This window comes from Perissodus microlepis, chromosome 23 (genome assembly GCF_051167445.1).
Source record: "Perissodus microlepis isolate ML-2025 ecotype Zambia chromosome 23, ASM5116744v1, whole genome shotgun sequence".
Taxonomy (NCBI): Eukaryota; Metazoa; Chordata; class Actinopteri; order Cichliformes; family Cichlidae; genus Perissodus; species Perissodus microlepis.
In genome coordinates, this window is record NC_140482.1 from 23,888,283 (window position 1) to 23,907,869 (window position 19,587).

The window sequence follows — 19,587 nt, forward strand, 5'->3', positions numbered from 1 at the left end:
ACTGCAAGTTGTTCCCTACAAGATATGTACATCCCTGTTATTGAAACCTAATTAGCCTGGAAAATTAAAACAAAAGTGAGTGAAAAACAGAAAGGAGTGAGCGAGTCACATACTAACATGATGGGTTAACCATCATGTTAACCATAGCAGAGTGTCGAGAGAGGAAGAGAGAGACAGGCACAAAACAAAAACAAACCAATGAAGCCCTGTGGGGCCAGCGAGGCAGACACAGGGACCATGACTTACGTGCTAACACTGAGATATTTTTCAGACTAGACTGAGTGTGTCATTCTAACTAATGTAACCCTGTTATCCATATTTCCAAAATAAAAAAAAATAACGGCAAAGTACTTTTCCTTTCTCAATAGAAGTACATTTATTTTTTATTTTCACAGAAAATTATTTAACACATCTAGCATCTGTTTCTGAATAAACACTAATACTGATGTGCTACTATGTTACTTTTACTTACAGTCCTGTTGTCATACATATAAAACATTACAGACATATGAAATATTATTTAAATCACATTTCTTGTGTAAATCCCCTCTTGCTAGGAGCTAACTTCCTGTCTTGCGTCCGTTAGAGCTGCCAAAAATGACTGAAACACCATATGGAGGGGAAAAGTACATTAAACACTTGAGAATTTTTTAAAAAACCTTTTTTTGACCAAAAATAAAAAAAACCCAAACAAACCAACAAAAACAAACCACTGAAATAAACAGAAATAAAACATTTGGATTCATTTAATGAGCTCAGACTTGTTTGAGATGCAGATGAACTGGTTCAAAACTGAGCTTTGGTGAAACACAACATATTGATATCCACTGTGAAGCTTTAACAAGAAATATGCACAAAAATCTGGAATAATCGTTATAATGAACTTCAACTGATTGAACTGATGAATCTGAATATGTTTCTGAGTGATAGAGACAGAAATATACAGAGTGTTAATCTAACAGGAGGACACTCCTTAGGCTGAAGTACACAGACTTATTGAGGAACCAGAAAATAAAAGTCTAAATCCAGGATAAAGAGGTTCAGTGAATGTGGTGTTGAAGGTGTGGAGGTGGATCAGAGTGTCATCAGAGGAGACTCTGTAGAAGGACAGAGTGCCAGCAGGACAGTCCACATACACTGCTGCTCTGTTAGAGACAGAGGAGGAGGAGCTGGATGACAAGAAAGTGAGTTTTCTGTTATTGTGCCAGACATAACGAGGACCATCATCAAAGCAGCTCAGACTCCAGGATTGTTCATTCCTCCCAAACAAACAGTCGTTAATGTTTCCTCTTCTTGTGATTCCTCTGTAACTCACTGATATATGAGCTTCTCCACTCCACTCAACCTCCCAGTAACAGTGACCAGTCAGACCATATCTACACAGCAGCTGAGGCCAGCGATCAAATCTGTCAGGATGATCAGGATATGGCTGATCCTCTTCCACATGTGTCACCTTCTTGTTGTTATCAGATAGTTTAAGTTCTCTGTGTACTGTGTTTGCGTCGATTGTGAGTTGACAGGAATCTGATGGAGAGAACAAACACAATCCAGCTGCAGTTATTGATCCGTCATCTGTTCATTGAGTGACACTTTGATGATGACTCCTGACATTAGAGATGTGAATAAGTGATGTGACAGTTTGAAGATGGTTGAATGTGTGCCGCTTTGTTTTCATGAATCACATTAAAAACACACTTACACTTCCTCAGACCTGGTCTCAACCATCGGACTCCAGCAGGCTCCACCCTGAAAGGAGGAGGGGGTCAGACCAGCACAGTCTCTTTCAGCATGCACACACGGACATTACATTACTCTCATACACATACTGTTAGACACCGATAAAGGAACAGTCAAACATTTTGACTCATTCAAAATGGGACAATATGCTTCAGTTTTAATGTTCCTGTATAAGACACTTTTTCATTGTTTATGTTGACCCCTGACTGCTTTATTCTCTATCACGTTTGTGGTACATTTATATTTTTTCATCTGTCATTTTTACCTGCATGCGTTATGAATTTATGTAGTGATGCTGATATTGCTAATATATATATATCAGCAATATATATATCAGCTATATATATATATATATATAAATCGGTTTCAAGAATCCTGATCAGCTTCCTCAGGTAACCCCCTATGTTCATCCCTGGTGATATGCCCTGTACTATACTATGTGGTGTTAGACTTGTTGTCATGATCCTGGAGCTTTGATCAAGAGTTTTTAGAGGTTTTCTTTTTAAGAAAATTATTATTTTTTATTTAATGTTTTTTTGGCTTAATTATTGTTTTAGTTGATTCATGTATTTTGATTCGATTTATATTGTGGTTAGAGCTTATTTAGTATAAGTGCTTATGTTATTTTATGTTATTTTTTTATTATATGCAAGCTTTTCCTAGTATTTGACTTCCTGTTTTATTTTGAAAGTTGTCTTCTTTGACTAGCACTCCCCTCCTTGCAAAGAGGAAACTTGAGTCTGGAAATTCATCACTGTGGCAGACCTTAGCTGGCAATTCTCTCGACCTCTCTGCATTTTTTTCTTCTGCTACTCTTTGGACGACCTCTTAAGAGGTCCTTCTTCCCTACTTTGACTACAGCAGGGTTTCTCCTCCAGTACTGGTTCCACATTCTGTCTCTGGAAAAGTCCCCCAGCAGTGATCCACCTCATGGACTGTCATTGTCTTCTCTCTAGCCTCAGGCTGCCTAGGCTATTTTCTTCTAAAATGTCACCTACAATCCTTCACTATTTGTGGTTTTCTTTTGGTAATTTTCAGTGTAAGTTTTTTTTATTTTATTATAACTTCTCTTTATTAGCTACATTTGTTACTGGTTATTATGAAAAATGACTTAACAACACTTTTTCTGACCTGACAATTGTACAATTTGGATTCTTAAGCATCTTCACACCAGAGTCCTCCAGGTTGTTGTTACTCAGATCCAGCTCTTTCAGAGTACAGGATTGGGAGCTGAGAACTGAGGACAGAGTTTCACAGCTTCTCTTTGAGAGGTTACAGCTACTCAGTCTGCGAAGACAATAATGGACAGAAAAATAACATGTTAAAATATCTGGTCTGAACTCTTGAGGTCCAATATTTTCTATATAAAATATCTATACATGGTGAATTATTGTTGGTCTTTTCTAAATAAAAACACAAAAAACCCCTATTTATTTTCACTGCAAAAAGGCACTATGTGAATCTAAACTGTGAAAAAACAATTCTATATGGAATAGCTTTAATTCATAAGTTCACAAGTTCAGGCAAATAGATCATACATCAAACTACAAAGAACATAATCCAACCTGAGTGTCTCCATTTTACAGTCTGGACTTTCCAGTCCAGTCAATAGTAGCTTCACTCCAGAGTCTTTCAGGTCATTGTCACTTAGGTCTAGCTCTCTCAGACTAGAAGACTGGGAAGTCAGGACTGATGAGAGAACTTCACAGCTTTTCTCTGAGAGGTTACAGACATTTAGTCTGAAAAAAAAGAACAAGTACACAAGTAATACTGGTATTAAAACAAACAATTTGGGGTTACGACTAGATTTAGCAATATTTAATCTCATTTCAGGACTTGCTGGAATTTTAATGTAAATATTTTAAACAGATTCAGAGAAATATTTAATATAAATTAATGCATGTGGAAGAACGTCTCCTCATTAGCCATGACTCCATAGGATTATTTTATTTATTTAACTTTATCTGACCTGAGAGTTTCCAGTGTACTGAGTGAACTCTCCAGTGCAGCAGATAGAAGCTTTATTCCAACATCAGTCAGGTTATTGTTACTCAGGTCCAACACTCTCAGACTAGAGGGCTGGGAACTGAGCATGGAGGACAGAGTTTCACAACTTCTTTCTGACAGACTACAGTCACTTAGTCTAGAATGACAAATAACCAAGTGGAAAGAGATTAATGTTTTTCTTGAAAGATATCAGTGTATGACAAATGATATATACAACTTTCAGTATACTTACAGAACTTTGTTGGAAGCCTTGACCACAGGCAGCAGCCTCAGAAGAGCTTCTTCTGAAGCAGAGTATTTCTTCAGGTCAAACACATCCAGATCTTTTTCTGATGACAGTAAGATAAAGACCAGAGCTGACCACTGAGCAGGAGACAGTTTATCTGTAGAGAGACTTCCTGAACTCAGAGACTGTTGGATCTCCTCCACTAGAGAATGGTCATTCAGTTCATTCAGACAGTGGAACAGGCTAATGCTTTTCTCTGCAGACAGATTCTCACTGAGCTTCGTCTTGATGTACTGAACTGTTTCCTGATTTGTCTGTGAGCAGCTTCCTGTCTGTGTCAGCAGACCACGTAGGAGAGTCTGATTTGTCTGTAGAGAAAAACCCAGCAGGAAACGGAGAAATAAGTCCAGGTGTCCGTTTGAACTCTGCAATGCCTTATCCACAGCACTCTGGTGGAGAAACTGTAGTTTAGGTTTATTAAATAATTTAGACCACTTGGAGATTGTATTTCGGTCATCCAGCAGATTAACTCCAGAGTTAATAAATGTCAGGTGGACATGAAGAGCAGCCAGAAACTCCTGAACACTTAAATGGACAAAGCAGAACACATTGTCCTGGTACAGTCCTCTCTCCTCTTTAAAGATCTGTGTAAACACTCCTGAGTACACTGAGGCGGCTCTGATATCAATACCACATTCTGTCAGGTCTGATTCATAGAAGATCAGGTTTCCTTTCTGCAGCTGCTCAAAAGAAAGTCTTCCCAGAGACTCAACCATCTTCCTGCTCTTTTTATTCCAGTGTGGATCTGTTTCAGTTCCTCCATCATACTTGACCTTCTTCACTTTTGCCTGAACCACCAAGAAGTGGATGTACATCTCAGTCAGGGTCTTGGGCAGCTCTCCTTCCTCTATGGTTTTCAGGACATCCTCCAGAACTGTAGCAGTGATCCAGCAGAAGACTGGGATGTGACACATGATGTGGAGGCTTCTTGATGTCTTTATGTGAGAGATGATCCTGCTGGCCTGCTCCTCATCTCTGAATCTCTTCCTAAAGTATTCCTCCTTCTGTGGGTCAGTGAACCCCCTCACCTCTGTCACCATGTCAACATACCTAGGAAGAATCTGATTGGCTGCTGCAGGTCGCGTGGTTATCCAGAGACGAGAGGAGGGAAGCAGGTTCCCTCTGATGAGATTCGTCAGTAACACATCCACAGAGGTGGACTCTGTAGGGTCAGTTAGGTTTTTAGTTTTGTGGAAGTCCAGAGAAGGTCGACACTCATCCAGACCATCAAAGATGAACATAACCTGGAAGTCTTCAAAGTTGCAGATTCCTGCTTCTTTAGTTTCAGTAAAGAAGTGATGAACGAGTTCCACCAAGCTCATCTTTTCATCTTTCAACACATTCAGCTCCCTGAAACTGAATGGAAAAATGAACTGGATGTCCTGGTTGGTTTTGTCTTCAGCCCAGTCCAGAATAAACTTCTGTGTTAAGATTGTTTTCCCAATGCCAGCCACTCCCTTTGTCAACACTGTTCTGATTGGTTCATCTCTTCCAGGTGAGGCATTAAAGATGTCTTCTTGTCTGATTGTTGTTTCTGGTCTGTCTGATTTCCTGGATGCTGTTTCAATCTGCCTGACTTCATGTTCATCATTGACCTCTGCAGTCACCCCCTCTGTCATGTGGAGCTCTGTGTAGATCTGATTTAGAAGGGTTGGGTTTCCTGCTTTAGCGATCCCCTCAAATACACACTGGAACTTCTTCTTCAGTTGAGATTTAAGATTATGTTGACAAACTGGAGCAAACATGTCTGAAAAGACACAGTAAATAAGTTACATAAATTAGTATTAATTTATTTGAAATGTTAAATAAAACGTCTTATAACTTTTTATCTTTTAGGAGGCAGAGCCTTGGGCTTTCAGACCCCTCTTCTGTGGAACAAACTCCCAGTTTGGATTTGGGAGACAGACACTACTGAATTTTCTACTTTTAAGATTAGGTTTATAAAGCATATAGTTCGGGCTGGATCAGGTGACCCTGAATCCTCCCTTAGTTATGCTGCGATAAACCCCCTGGTGTTTTTTCTTCACTCACCTTTCACTATGTTGTTATACCTCCCTTTCCATTTAATCATTAGCTTTTATTAATGCCTGGCCCCATTGCACAGCTTGTCTTTTGTGCCGTCTTCTTCCCCTCACCCCTAAGCAGTCGTGGAAAATGGCTTTCCCTCTCCGAGCCTAGTTCTACCAAAGGTTTCTTCCTGTTAGAACTGATCTTTTTCCTTCCCTTGTTACCAAGTGCGCTGTGTAAATAAAACTGAACTGAATTTAATTCAATCAAAATCACATTTCATCACTCAAAATGGTGAAATTGTTGGTCAGTTTCATTCATTTCATTCCCCTTAAAAAATACATGTTTGAGTACATACTGTCCCATACACTGAGATAATAAATAATTTAATTATCGTGCAGTTTAGAGATATCGCCTTACTGCTTTGAAGATGCTCAGCCAGCTCATCCTGCTTCATTCTCTTCAAGAAGTGAAGCGTGATCTTTACAAATGCCTCTGTGATGCTCCTCCTCTGCTCTTCATCATCACCCTCCAACATGTCCACAATGTCCCTCTGACCCTCTAAATATTCAAGGTCATGTGCACCAAGAACCCTTAGGATCTTATTCAGCTCATTCTTCACAAATGTCAAAATGCTGTCTTCTAGCAACTGTAACAAAAGCAGAGGTGGGAAGTATGTGTTTTGTTATATATATTATATATATTATAATATATATATTATATATTTCTTCTCAGATTTGAAGACAAATATCTGAACTTTCAACTCCTTACAGGCTCTTTGCTTTAGATTTAAGACATTTGAGGGAAGTTATGTTATATCCTATGGTATTCGCTTGTATTGTTTTATTATGACATCAGTATGACATGAAGTCCAGTTTGGTTGGTTAAAAAAAATCCCTTGAGACCTACTTTACTTTTATATTTATTTAAGTACATTTCACATGCTGTTGATTTCACTCCTAAGAAACTGAATCAGTACTTCAACTGTTGGAGTCAAATTGTTAAATGTTGTCATTGTGTTACTTAAATTTGTAAGTCTTAGTTCAAGCAGCATGATCAAAGACATTCCTTTGTCTCTGACCACCTCTCCAGCCAGTTTGTTGGTGGAGGAGGCTGAAGTGTTTTATTAGGGACATCTATGTGAGGGTTGTTTGTTGCTTAGCAAACTTCCTGCTTTTATGATCCTTTTGTGGGCAGAAGGTCACACAAACGCACCCACAATCACAAACAAACACACACACACACACACATTCTCGCACATGCATACACGTACACACACGTGCACACACATACACACATAGTGCCTTATCTTTTGTAGCCATTGGGGGGTTTTACAATGGGAGGTGCTTCTGTGTACTGTAACTGTTTTCAATAAAAGGCGGCAAGCGGAGGCCTAAGGTGGGGTCAGTCTGCGGTTGGATTCAGAGCGCTTTTCTGAGACACCATCTCAGAAAAGCAAGTAAAATCGATTGATCGCTGATTGTCTAGTTTCTTTCGTTAACGAGAATAAGTTTCTAAACCAGCGGGGCCTGTGGAAGCACAGACCCAACATCAACTTTCACCAAACACTATTTTAGTACCTGTACTTCTACCTAAGTGATTGTGATTGAACAGAATACTATATGAATGACTCAGTTGGACTGAATTCATGGAGACAAACATCATATCCATGTTGGACACTAAGACAATTCACTGGTCTACAATGTGTAACATGCAGATGGTTTTGAATAGAACAAATGTAAAAGGAGTTGTTGTACATGTACAGACCACAAATATGGATTTCAACTGTATTTTATGCTGCTGGGCAGACTGACCACAGGGAACCTCCAGGAACTCCTGGCCCACACTGTGGAGGAATCATGAAAAATCTGTTTACATAATCTCTCCACATTTTTTAGCTTTTTCAAAAATATTTTTAGCACAGTTTTTTGTGAAGTCAGAAATTAATCAAACACAACACGGAATAAAAATAAAACATTTTTTTCTGACCGGGAATGCAAGTCAATAACTAATAAAATAATTTGTACATATTTTTTTTATACACACACACACACACACACACACTTTTTACTTTCAGTTTTTTTCTGCTTTTTTTGCTAAACAGCAAATTTCAAAATTCATGGTTGACAAGAACAATTATATTTTAGTATGAAAAATATTTTGATAAAAGAACTTTATAGAACCATAAAACCATCATCAATTTAGGGCAGCTGTGGCAAAAACACTTACATTGGGTGGTGGTCCACTAAATTTGTTAGTCACTGTGCATCATTTGGTTCTGTGTCTCCAGGAAACTTATTTTAGGCAATAGAGAGATTGTTTTTTCTACAAATGGTACATGGTTTTTGTTTTCGCTACTGTAAGATCAATGTTGGGGAGGAACGGAATACATGTACCGGTGTTCTGGGAATCTATCCTACCTCACAAACCATCCTACCCGTTGTTTCTGTGCAAACGCTGTGTATGGGCATAACACAAACCCCTAATTTACATCATTTTTTTTAACCCATTGTGAATATTTCTTATGGTTATGGTTAGGTTTATGGTTAGGATTAGGGGTTGGATTAGTCAGAAGTCAGTACGGGTAGGACGATTTGCCAAAGTAGGACTGTTTCTCAGAACACCGGCGTTACATATTTAAAATGCAAAATATGAGTAACTGTATTTCGTTACATTTACCGGTTAAAAAGGTGATATTCAGAATACAGTTACTTTGTTGAAAAACATAGATTACACGTCTTTTCCTGTTTCATATCTTATGCTATGCCCTCTCTAAGTTTTCGGTTTATTCCACACCGGTGGAAACCCAAACAAAACATACATTAACAGGCTCTAATGCCTGTGTCTCAATCTTGCGGCCCATAATGAGGTGAAGAAATATTTTTAAAAATTATTATTCAAAAATTATTTAATATGAAGGCAATAGGCAGAGTGTTACAGGCATAGCCCTAAAGAATGTGGCCTCATGGGCAGTGTAGTTCGTGCTGCAGCGAGAATGGACTGCCATACCCGTTATGTGTCTGTGAGCGTGAGGGAGGGAGAAAAAGGAGAATCGAAAAGTATGTGCTGTCACAGGCCAGAAATGGGAGATGGAGGCATGTACATATAATAATACACACTGCAGCCAAAAATAGTGCCTGCCTGTAATCTGTTGTGGAATACATTTTAAAAGTAACCTTCCCAACACTGAATAAGATATAACAACCACTGGCTATCAATCCTGGCGATGGGTTTTGCCAGGGCCTCTGCCCTTGACTTCTGCCCGATATACATTGCACCAGACCTCTATGACACCACCTGTGGGTGGTGGGCCTACTAGAGGTGATGTAGGGATCCAGCCAAGTCCTACAGGGAGGAGGTCCTGAGGTAGACCCAGGACACGCTACAGAGATTATCTCTCTTAGCTGGCTGAGAGATATAATTCCTGATAAACTGGAGGAGATGGCTGGGCAGTGTGATGTCTAGGTTTCTCAACTTAGGCTACTACCTCCATGACCTACCCCCAGGTAACTGAAGAAAATGGATGGATGGATATAACAATAATCCTCCCTAAAGACAAACTTCCCAAAAAGACATCAAAAAGTGCTCAGGAAATCATCATGGTTGCACAGTGTTTGAACCAAAAGACAAAGGTGACACCCACTGGTCAAACCGGAGTCCCACTCCTACTCTTTCACTGCTGCATTTTTCCTACAGGTGTCTAATTTACTTGATTAAGGATTAACTAAATGCTGAGATATGCTGAGTTTTCAGCTCAAAGTTTTCTTGGGAATCACCTTGTTGGTGCAAAAGTAATATTTATGTCTGTCAAACCGTGTTATCAGTTGGTGCATTTATTACAGATTTGACAAAAGAAATGGAAATAAATGACATGTTTTTGCCACAGACTTTTTTTTTTTTTTTTTTTTTACTAAACTGTCTGCTATTTATAGACAAAACACGGGTTCACTCTTAGGTGCCTTTTTTATGCTTAAGTAATTTATAGGTCAGTTTTTAACTAAATTAACAAACTAAAAGAAAATAAATTAGGTGAAAATTAACCCTGTACAAAAACTGGACTGAGAATAAGTGAAAAAGCAGCCAATATCTGAAGAAAAACTTTGAAAGAGCCTCAAAAAGCTTGGAGAACAATTGTTCAGCACCACGCTTGTAAATAATTGAAGGAGTCCGTAGAAATAACATATATTAAGAAATGAGGAGTGGCGTTCAAACTTTTGCACAGTGTTGTAGACGTGAAAAATAGTGTGCTGGATGCATGTTACATTTAGACAGACAGATTACCTCTCTGCAGGAGAACGTTGTCCGTTAAAATGAACCTCAAAATCCTTTGAGCTGTTGCTCATTAAAGATGCACAGGTTGGTTCAGGTCCACATTTGATTTTCTGATGGATTCTGAAAAAATATTAAAACTTCTTCATTAAAAATGTCACTGCACATAAATGGATGATAAAACAGTTTTGATAGTTATATTAATTACATTTTATCATTTGACTGTCTTTGTTTAAATTTTGTAATGATACCCTTGGACCGGTCACTCTTTAAGGACACACAGCTGGGTTCAGGTCCAGGTTGGTTCCTGTGAATAATGATGGAGCAGTGATGTAAGTGCTGAGCTGTGACATGGAGAAGAGTCATGGACAGTTAGAGATGGTCATCTCACCTCTGAGCTTTGGTCTGGCTCTCATGTTCCCCACACAGAGTGGTTTTAGAGGAAGGCACTCCCTCCTCTCTGTCCTCACACTGATCCATGCTGCTGAATTCACATCCACATCAGCTCACACACACTTTCTACCTTCACCTGCAGAGGAAACACAAATCATTCATGTGCACATCAACTGAAATCCTCCTTTCCATCATGTGTGCTGTCCATTTATCAGCTGCTTCTTTTCTACTTCATCTCAGTGTCAGCTGAATGCAGTCAGACAGCAGTGTGAGGCAGAGGAAGCTGCCATCAGCGGCTCTACTTCTACTATCAGTCCACTAGATGGAGGCATGAAACACACACAATGCATTCACTGACACATTCGCAGATGTGATTTGTTTTCAGTCTATTAATATTCAATATTCAGTTGTGAATGTGTGTGTGAATGGGTGGATGACTGGTTGTGTAAAGCGCTTTGGGGTCCTTAGGGACTAGTAAAGCGCTATAGAAATACAGGCCATTTACCATTTTTACCAATTAAAGTTGTTCAAACACTGCTCGAATCACAGAAACAGATGGAGACATGGGGAACATCGTGTGACAGAGTTTAGTTTTCTTCTTCAAACAGGTTTAACAGGAGTTTTGAATGATTTGGGATGTTAAGTACTGCATAGTCATCAGTTATTGCAGACCTTCCCAAAGTGTGGGGCCCGCTCAAATCACGGACAAACAGTATCCCACATTCTTGATTTTTAGTTCACAAACACTTGTTGTAATGACTAACTACTCCTGACATTTTGGAGATGTTAGCTCTTTATACAGTAAAGTTACAGTGGGATACAAATAATATCAGGCTGATCCTGCCACAATTTGTTCCCCTGGTTCAAATCACGGACAAACAGTGTCCCACAGTTGTTTATGTTTTTGAGCCATTTGGCACAGAGAGGCATTTTTGAAAAATGTATTGATAGCAATGTTGAATATTATTACACAGGAAAAAAACAACTACACATAAAATAATCACACCGTGACGCCTCTGCCTTTCTAAATAGAGGGACAGTAACTGCGTGTGTATATGTAAGCATGTAAAACCTGCAGATAGTCAGATTAACAGTATTTTGTCTCTGTCTGCCATTGTAGAAATTCATCCCATGTAAACAATAACGTGCGCACAGCGTGACGTGAAAAAAGGCACATACCTTTGATGTTGCGTGACCAACTCTGTATTCCTCGTCCACACGTAAACGCAAAAAAGGAGTTTTAGAAAATCTCCGTTTTCGGTGATTTGAAATGCTGTTTACGTGTGGACAAAACAGCTGCGTTTTCAAAAATACCCGTGTAGGTGTGGACGTAGCGTAAAAGAGTTAGTAGTTTATTTTCTTACTACCTGTAATTTATTGCAGATTACTTGTATTTGCTTAATTGTTTACTAAATGTTTGAGGTGTGAAATAAACCGCAATGGAGCAAAATATGGGTGTGTGTGGTTGGAGGATGTGTGTGTGCGTGTGCGTGTGCACGCGGGGGGACGCGAACATTTTTCTTGTAAAACAAAGGAGGGCCCAGCAAAAAATGTTTGGGAACCACTGGATTATGGGATTTGTTTGTTTTTCAGGGTTGGGGTTCGGCTCCTTAGTGCTGATCCTGTGTTTGGTTTTCACAAAATTGTGTGGTATGACCAAAGGTCTCCACTTTGGTGTCATCCATTCAGAGTCTTGTGGTTTGTTTGGATGCAGCTTTACAAACCTAAGCTGTGCTGTTTTCTTCTCAGAAAGAAGAGCTTTCTCCTGACAACCCTTCTAAATTTGCAATATTTGTTTCTCCTTTTTGTAAATGTACTGTCATAAACTTCAACTCGTTTGCTAGCAGCTAGTGATGTGCGATACCACTGATTTTCTTTCCGATCCGATACCAAGTAATATTCAGGGTGGTATCGACGATACTGATCCGATACCGATACTTTGTACAAAAACTTATTTTATTTATTGTACTTCAAATTATAGCGTCATAATGATTACAGGACATCAGATTACGTGTTCTTATCACTTAATAATGCAGAGTTCATCATATAGAAATAAAAAAACTGAAGTTGTGCGCTATTTGAACACGTTGCCTGCCTGCAGGACTAAAGGACTCCATGAGAGAGGTCTGTCTCGCCCTAGCAGCACCTGTCCCTCTCCTCCTCTTCAGTTCACCTCTACATACGCTTGTCATATTCTGTGATATGATTTACTCTGAGGTGTTTGACAAGGTTGGTGATGTTGCCACAACTATACATGCCAACCCTCCCAATTTTTCCGGGAGAATCCCGGAGCCACCATTCTCCCGAATTTCCTCCCAGACAACAAAATTGAAAAACCATATCGCAGAATTCATAGCGCGGCCCAGCCAATTCCAGTTTCCAACAATGGCGGCAGCTACTTAGTTTTAATATTACTCTTATTTCTCTTTCTGGGTCGCAAAAAAACTTTTAACATATTTTCAGGTGAGAATGTAGCTGTGTAAACTTCAAATATCTGAGCCGACCGACACATCGTCTTCAAACCCCCGCGGTCTTTCGCTACTCGGGTTAAACATGATATATAAGTCACTCTGATAACTTAAAAATGTAATTGTTTGGCTTTTTCAGTGTTTTACCTGTTCGTGAGTAAATCGGTTTGGCTGAGATTAAAGCTATTAGATTAGATTAAATTAAATTTAACTTTATTAATCCCTTGGGAGGGTTCCTCCGGGGTTTTCACACAGCTGAATAAACGTCAAACAGAAAACTAATTAAACAAAGTGTGAGACGGTTGAGAGAGTCAGCGCCCGGTAATATTGTAGATAGCAAGGAGCAGACGGCAGAGTTTCACTCCACCGAGGGAGCTCCACCCCCCCAACAGCCCTTTTGAATATCTCCCTGGTGTGGCCACAACACCTCAGTTTTTTGCCACATGTATCGCAAACCACGTCTCAGCTGTTTGTGGAGGTAAAATACGTCCGCACAGTTACGCTCAGCCATTGTTGTGAGTGCGCACACCAAGGGGCTGCGAGACATTTATACAGCCGTATTTCGCACATGACTATGAAAGGCGGAAGAGGAAGTAGTTCCTTTGAATGTAGACAATTCGAATGTTATAGTTTCTTTCCACTGTGTTCCTGTTAATGATAAACTACAAATTTACTCTAAATTACTAAAATATCGATATTTTAATGTGAGAATCGATTCTAGAACATAAATGACTGGTATCGGAGGAATTGATATTTCAGGATCAATCCGCACATCACTACTAGCAGCTGACTTGATTATTTTCCACTTGTTTTCAACTTGCTTTAAAACTCTTCCCAGATTGATGGGTGTGAATGCCCACATGAATGCAGCATTGAGTGCAAAACAAAAGAAATGGTGTATGCAGACCTGCAGTGCTCAGCAGGAATCTTAACATTCCCTGAGACATTTTCCTCCATCACCAAGGTGATGGAGGAAAATGAAATAAACCGCAAACGAGCAAAACATGGGTGTGTGTGGTTGGAGGATATGAAAATCTGGTGATTCTTTGTTTTTACATTCATGAGGTCCCAATCAGCCCAAATATCAAAGAGAAATTAAAAAATGCATGCCATGGAAGAGTTCGGGTCTTAGGAGGTTAAGACTCTCTAAGTTTCCTAAGTACAGTACAGTGAAATGAATTTCTTTTTTTAAAAAAAAGACTGTGTCCAGGACCTTATTTATTTCCTTCCAAAATGGCGCCACATGAGGACAATCCCAAAAAATATGGAAGTGATTTGCTACTGCATGCCCACACAGCCACCAGAAGGTTGTCTGTTGAGAATCTTTGGATTTCTGCGCTGGGGTACAAAAGTAACAAGTTACATTCTTCCAGCAGAATTCCCTCTATGAGGGGGAGCTTGTTACTGACAAGTGCTGCATACAGATTTGATCCCATTCCTCTCTTGATAAGGTTAGATTGCTCTCTGTTTCCCATCTTGTTTTTACATTTTCTCTATCATGACCCTTTAGATTGGTCATTGATGAATATTATTTTGAGAGAAGTTTTTGATAGGGTGCATCCTTATATGCATTCTCGAATATATGAATAATTTCTTCATTCCCCATCAGTAACTGGATGATTTAATTTTTTATTCAGAAAATCCCTCAGTTGCAAATATAAAAAAAAATCTTGATTTTGCAACCCAAAATTATTCCTGAGGTCCTGGAAATTCATCACTTTTCCCTCTTTTAAGAAGGTACTGTATGTGGCGAGACCTTTATTAGCCCATGTTTTAAATGCCGAGTCAGTCTTACTAAGCAAAAACTTGTATGTGACCCACCTAGGGGGTCCAGCCCCCTGTTTTAATTGATACTTTTTAAGTAATCCATTCCATGTCTTCATCAAGCTTATTATCCAAGGGTTACCTGGGTTTCTCAAACAACTTGACATTGAGGGGTCTCCTATCAGTGCCCTAACAGGAAGGTTAACGCCCAAGGAGTACTCGATTTCCTTCCATCTTGAGTGATACCCAGGCTTACACTAGCCCACCACTGGCTTTATTTGAGTTGCCATATAATAGTCATGCAGGCAAGGAAGGCCTAGTTCTCCTTTATCTTTGGGAAGTTGAAGTGTTTTACACTTAACTCTTGGCTTTTTACCCGCCCATAAAAATCTGGAGAAGATTTTATTCCTTTCTGCAAAGTATTGATCCGGGATTTCTATAGGAACACACTGGAAGAAGTGTAACATCTTTGGGAGCGTATTCATTTTTATGCTATCCACTCTAGAAGAGATGTTTAGATAAGAAATTAATGTCCATCTACTAATATCTACGATAATATCTTTTTAAGTGGAGAGTAGTTAATTTCTTCCAAACTAATTAGATCCATTGATAAATTGATGCCCAAATATTTAATAGTTTTTTTGTCCAAACCTATTTTGTATTTGCTGCGCACATTTTGGGGGGGACTATAATGACTATTGAGAACTTGTGTTTTTTGGACATTCGGTCTATATCCCAAGTAGGACCCATAATCCCTTAGAACTGACATAAGCTCCGTAAATTATTTGGTAGGGTTTGATAAGTAAACCAAAACATCATCTGCAAACAATGCCAATTTCTGCTCGCTTCCAGCTATATTAATCCCTTTTATTGTGTCATTCTGCCTAATCCATTGAGCCAACGGCTCTATAAAAATAGCGAATAAAAGTGGATTCAATGGGCATCCCTATTTTGTTGACCTTTCAAGCTTGAAAGCATCTGAAAGTTCACCACTGATCTTCAATTTTGCGGTTGATCTGGTATATAAAGCCCTCAATATTGTAATAATCGACCCACTAAACCCAAATTTAAGCATTACTCTGAATAGAAATTCCCATCTCACGGAGTAAAAAGCTTTTCCAGCATCTAGACTCAGTAATATTAATAATAATAATAATAATAATAATGGATTGGATTTATATAGCGCTTTTCAAGGCACCCAAAGCGCTTTACAATGCCACTATTCATTCACTCTCGCATTCACACACTGGTGGAGGCAAGCTACGGTTGTAGCCACAGCTGCCCTTTGGACATTCGGTCTATATCCTATTGCCGGTATTGCCGGTATTTTATTTAAATTAATGTGTCAAGTAATTTGCAAAGTTCTCCTAATAATATCGTGGGTTTGGCGCAGCCTAACAAAACCAGTTTGATGTAAATGTATTATTTTTGGCATGATTAGTCTATATGCCAATTGTTTCATATATTTAGTTCCCTGCTCATAATATCTTTGTTTGGTCAACATTAGTTTTGTTTGGACGTCTTGAGTGTATATCTCATCAATTTGATTTCTGTCTTTTGCAATTTTTAATTTTGTCTTAGTATCAATAGTATTTTTGTATGTAGCCTCTAAGTCTAATAGTTCTGACTGCAGCATCAGAAGTTTTGCAACTTTGGATTTTTTAATACTAGAGCGGTGATGAGAGGAAGATATCCCCACAATATCAGTGGGGATATCTTATCTCTATCACTGAATTCCAGGTACTCGGTAATGTCTTTTGTTAACTGTTCACATGTCTGTTTATTCAGTATACTAGAATTTAATTTCTAGTTAGTAATTCTTCTCCTTTGAGAAAGTTTTAAAGCTAAATACAGAAAGTACTTAAAAAAAATCTAAACATGTACAGGACCTCAGGACCTTTAGACTAAGCAGGTCCAAACTTGTAGACCCACATAGTAGAAAGGTTATTCTCTTCTTTCTTCTCAGCTCAATGGTCATTTTTACCTGTACATTTGACACTTGATAAATTTTTTATTTTCATTTCTAAACTTTCAAGTGTAAGACAATTGGTAGTTGGTTGGTGTTGAAAACATCCCCTTTCCTTGTGTTTTTGTTAGAATGTTTTTCTGCAGTTCCAACAGGGACAGTATTTTCTTATCTGTTAGGAGAAGCTGATGAGCGTTGTGTTTATGAAGCGCCTTGAGGCGACTTTTGTTGTGATTTGGCGCTATATAAATAATATTGAATTGAATTGAAATTTATTTTCATGGGTTTGACTGCTTTGTGTCGGTGGCTTAAATTGCTAATTATTCTACTGAAGTTGCATATAGAAGAGCACAGATTCAGTTGTAGACAGATACAGGTCATTACTTTGGAGTATGTTTGAAATAAAGTCAAGTGTGCACAGACATGCACTGTATTCGAAGTTCAGTCAGTTTTTAGTCATGTGATCTGGATCCTCAGTACAACTGTAAGATGTCTATACGACTTGTGAGACCAACTTAACACTTAACACTTAATACTTCTCATATTTAATGTCATCAGTGGCTTCTGCCAAGAATTTCCTGGTAATAAGTGCCCAGAACAATTTTGAAGTACAGATCTATTTAGGATGTATAATTAGCCCATCTGGGATTAATCAGTTGATGAGTTATTCTTAAGTAACATTTCAGAGAGCAGAGAAGACATTTTCTTAGCATTTACACAACACTCACAGTAATTTAATTATACTGTCCTTCCTTCTCTATCACAAGAAATCCTCATATTTAACATCCATTAGTGTTAATATTAATTCAACATTAACACAATTTAGAACACAAAACTTGCTTATTGCAAACTCAATAAAACTGCAGCATAAGTTTGCTTTCTTGCATTATTTGTGCTTGGAGGAGCAAAGCAAAAGAACCAACAGACAGGCATGTAATGCACCTACAGCACTTTTCTAGTCTTAATGAACACTCAAAGCATTACTAGGTACATGTCCCACTTTATCGAGACATTCTTGCAACACTTTATCTCCGTCACTTCAAGGACCAATTTTAGAATAGCCAGTTAACCTAACATGTATGCTGGAGAGATTCAAACATGCAAACTAAACCCAGAAAGGTCCCAGACAGAATTTAAACCACAGACCTCGTTGCTGTGAGGCAGCTTTTCTAATCAGTCCACAAACATTGAGTGCTTTACCACAGAGCACCACCATGTCATCCTGTTTCAGATCTCGTGTCTGTGTCAAGACACTCTCAAGGCACCATGTGACTTTTGCATGAACTCTGCTCCTCATGTGCACTGCATGTGATCACTCCTACTCTGTTTTACTATTCCACTGTTTGGAGATTTCCCCATGATCTTTCAAAGATCAGCAGTGGTGCAAACACCAACAATATGAGTGAAAGTGTTAAGGGACCTCTGGAGGTCTGTTAACATTGTCTCATAAAAGAATGAAATGCACACAGACATGGCATGTAGAGTTTAAAGACCCCCTAAACACACCATTGTGGTGACAGCATAAAATTTTAGAATAGTTTCATTTTGTTTATTTTGAATCAGGTTTGGACAAAGACATTTTTCTGCAGCCAAAACAGGTCGAATTATCACGAGCAGTATGGAAGGGTTAAAGTGTCTTCCACTTTTGTTTTCCCCCTGTAAAAGCGTCATTGTTCTGACATGTTTTTATTGTGCAACTGCTTTAACTTTTAGTTTTTTTGGCTTTGTTTTGGACCAAAAACTATGAACTTCTAATGCCATCATAATAGCAAGATTTCAGAATATTGGAGCACATAAATAAGTAAGTCGTACTTTTGTAACTGGTTGAAGTAAAAATTGTCAAAGCACAAAAAGAGAAATATTCAAAAAAAGGCATAAATACTTTAAGAGAACAGTGAAGAACAGGAATTGAGTAGATGTTAAGTTATAGAAGCAGACCAGACATTTCTAAATAGAGCAAAAACTGCCTCGAACATTTTGATGCAAATGTGAATCATTCTCTTCAAACTCACACAAGATGTCAGACGAGCTGCTTAAAGGTTGCCTCCTTCTCGGGTCCAGCTGTGAGTCAGTCAGCATGATGTATGGAGTGGCAGATTTCTTTTGTTTCTGCTGGAATTAATGTGAACAAAGCTGGTGTTAACAAGAAGAACAACTATTACCATCACATGGAGCTTCACATGGAGAGGATCATCTGACAGCAAGTCCAGGAAAGTGAAGTGAAACTTTACAAAGAAAGAAAACACAGTGAGGAGCTTAGGGAGAAATTGTGAAAGAGGAAAATCAGGAACTGATCAGTTTGAAATGTTTGAGGTTTTACAGAAATCTGCATTTCTGTACTGTTATTGTTTGTACTGAACACATCCTCCAGAAATGTTCTATTTAAATTGTGGTGTGACAGGATACATGATGTTTGCCATTTGACAAAAAATTTGCCATGTTTTTTTTTATTCTTTATGTTTTGGTGTCTGACTGTGATATTTTTACCTGCAGTTCGTCTCTGTGACCACACGAAGACAATAAACACAGTTTTTCCCTGCTGACGTCAGTATTTCTATCAGTTTAATATCTGCGTTTACGTACTGCAACATTACCCCACTGAAGAACACTAGTGTTGAAACACTGCAGTAAATGTGTCATAAAGACAGTATATTGTATTTGAGTTGTAGTTACTGACAATGACCAGTGGA

At 38.6% G+C, this 19,587-nt stretch overlaps 1 protein-coding gene across 3 annotated transcripts; it reads right to left on the reverse strand.

The window, feature by feature from the left end:
* Positions 1-351: 351 nt before the first annotated feature.
* LOC146361492 (protein NLRC3-like) lies at positions 352-19,082 on the reverse strand. 3 transcript variants are annotated; one of them, XM_084920703.1, is made up of 12 exons: positions 18,910-19,082; positions 10,698-10,835; positions 10,515-10,613; positions 10,319-10,429; positions 7,805-7,883; positions 6,458-6,686; positions 3,977-5,777; positions 3,707-3,880; positions 3,303-3,476; positions 2,869-3,024; positions 1,700-1,746; positions 352-1,524 (listed from the first exon to the last, which is right to left on the reverse strand). In XM_084920703.1, the coding sequence occupies exons 2-12, from the start codon at positions 10,784-10,786 to the stop codon at positions 974-976; spliced, it is 3,510 nt and encodes a 1,169-aa protein (XP_084776829.1). In that variant the 5' UTR covers positions 10,787-10,835; positions 18,910-19,082; the 3' UTR covers positions 352-973. The 3 variants fall into 3 exon arrangements, with proteins under 3 accessions (XP_084776829.1, XP_084776830.1, XP_084776831.1); XM_084920704.1 differs by lacking the exon at positions 18,910-19,082 and having other exon boundaries at positions 10,698-11,559; XM_084920705.1 differs by lacking the exons at positions 352-1,524; positions 1,700-1,746; positions 2,869-3,024; positions 3,303-3,476; positions 3,707-3,880 and having other exon boundaries at positions 3,973-5,777.
* Positions 19,083-19,587: the final 505 nt, after the last annotated feature.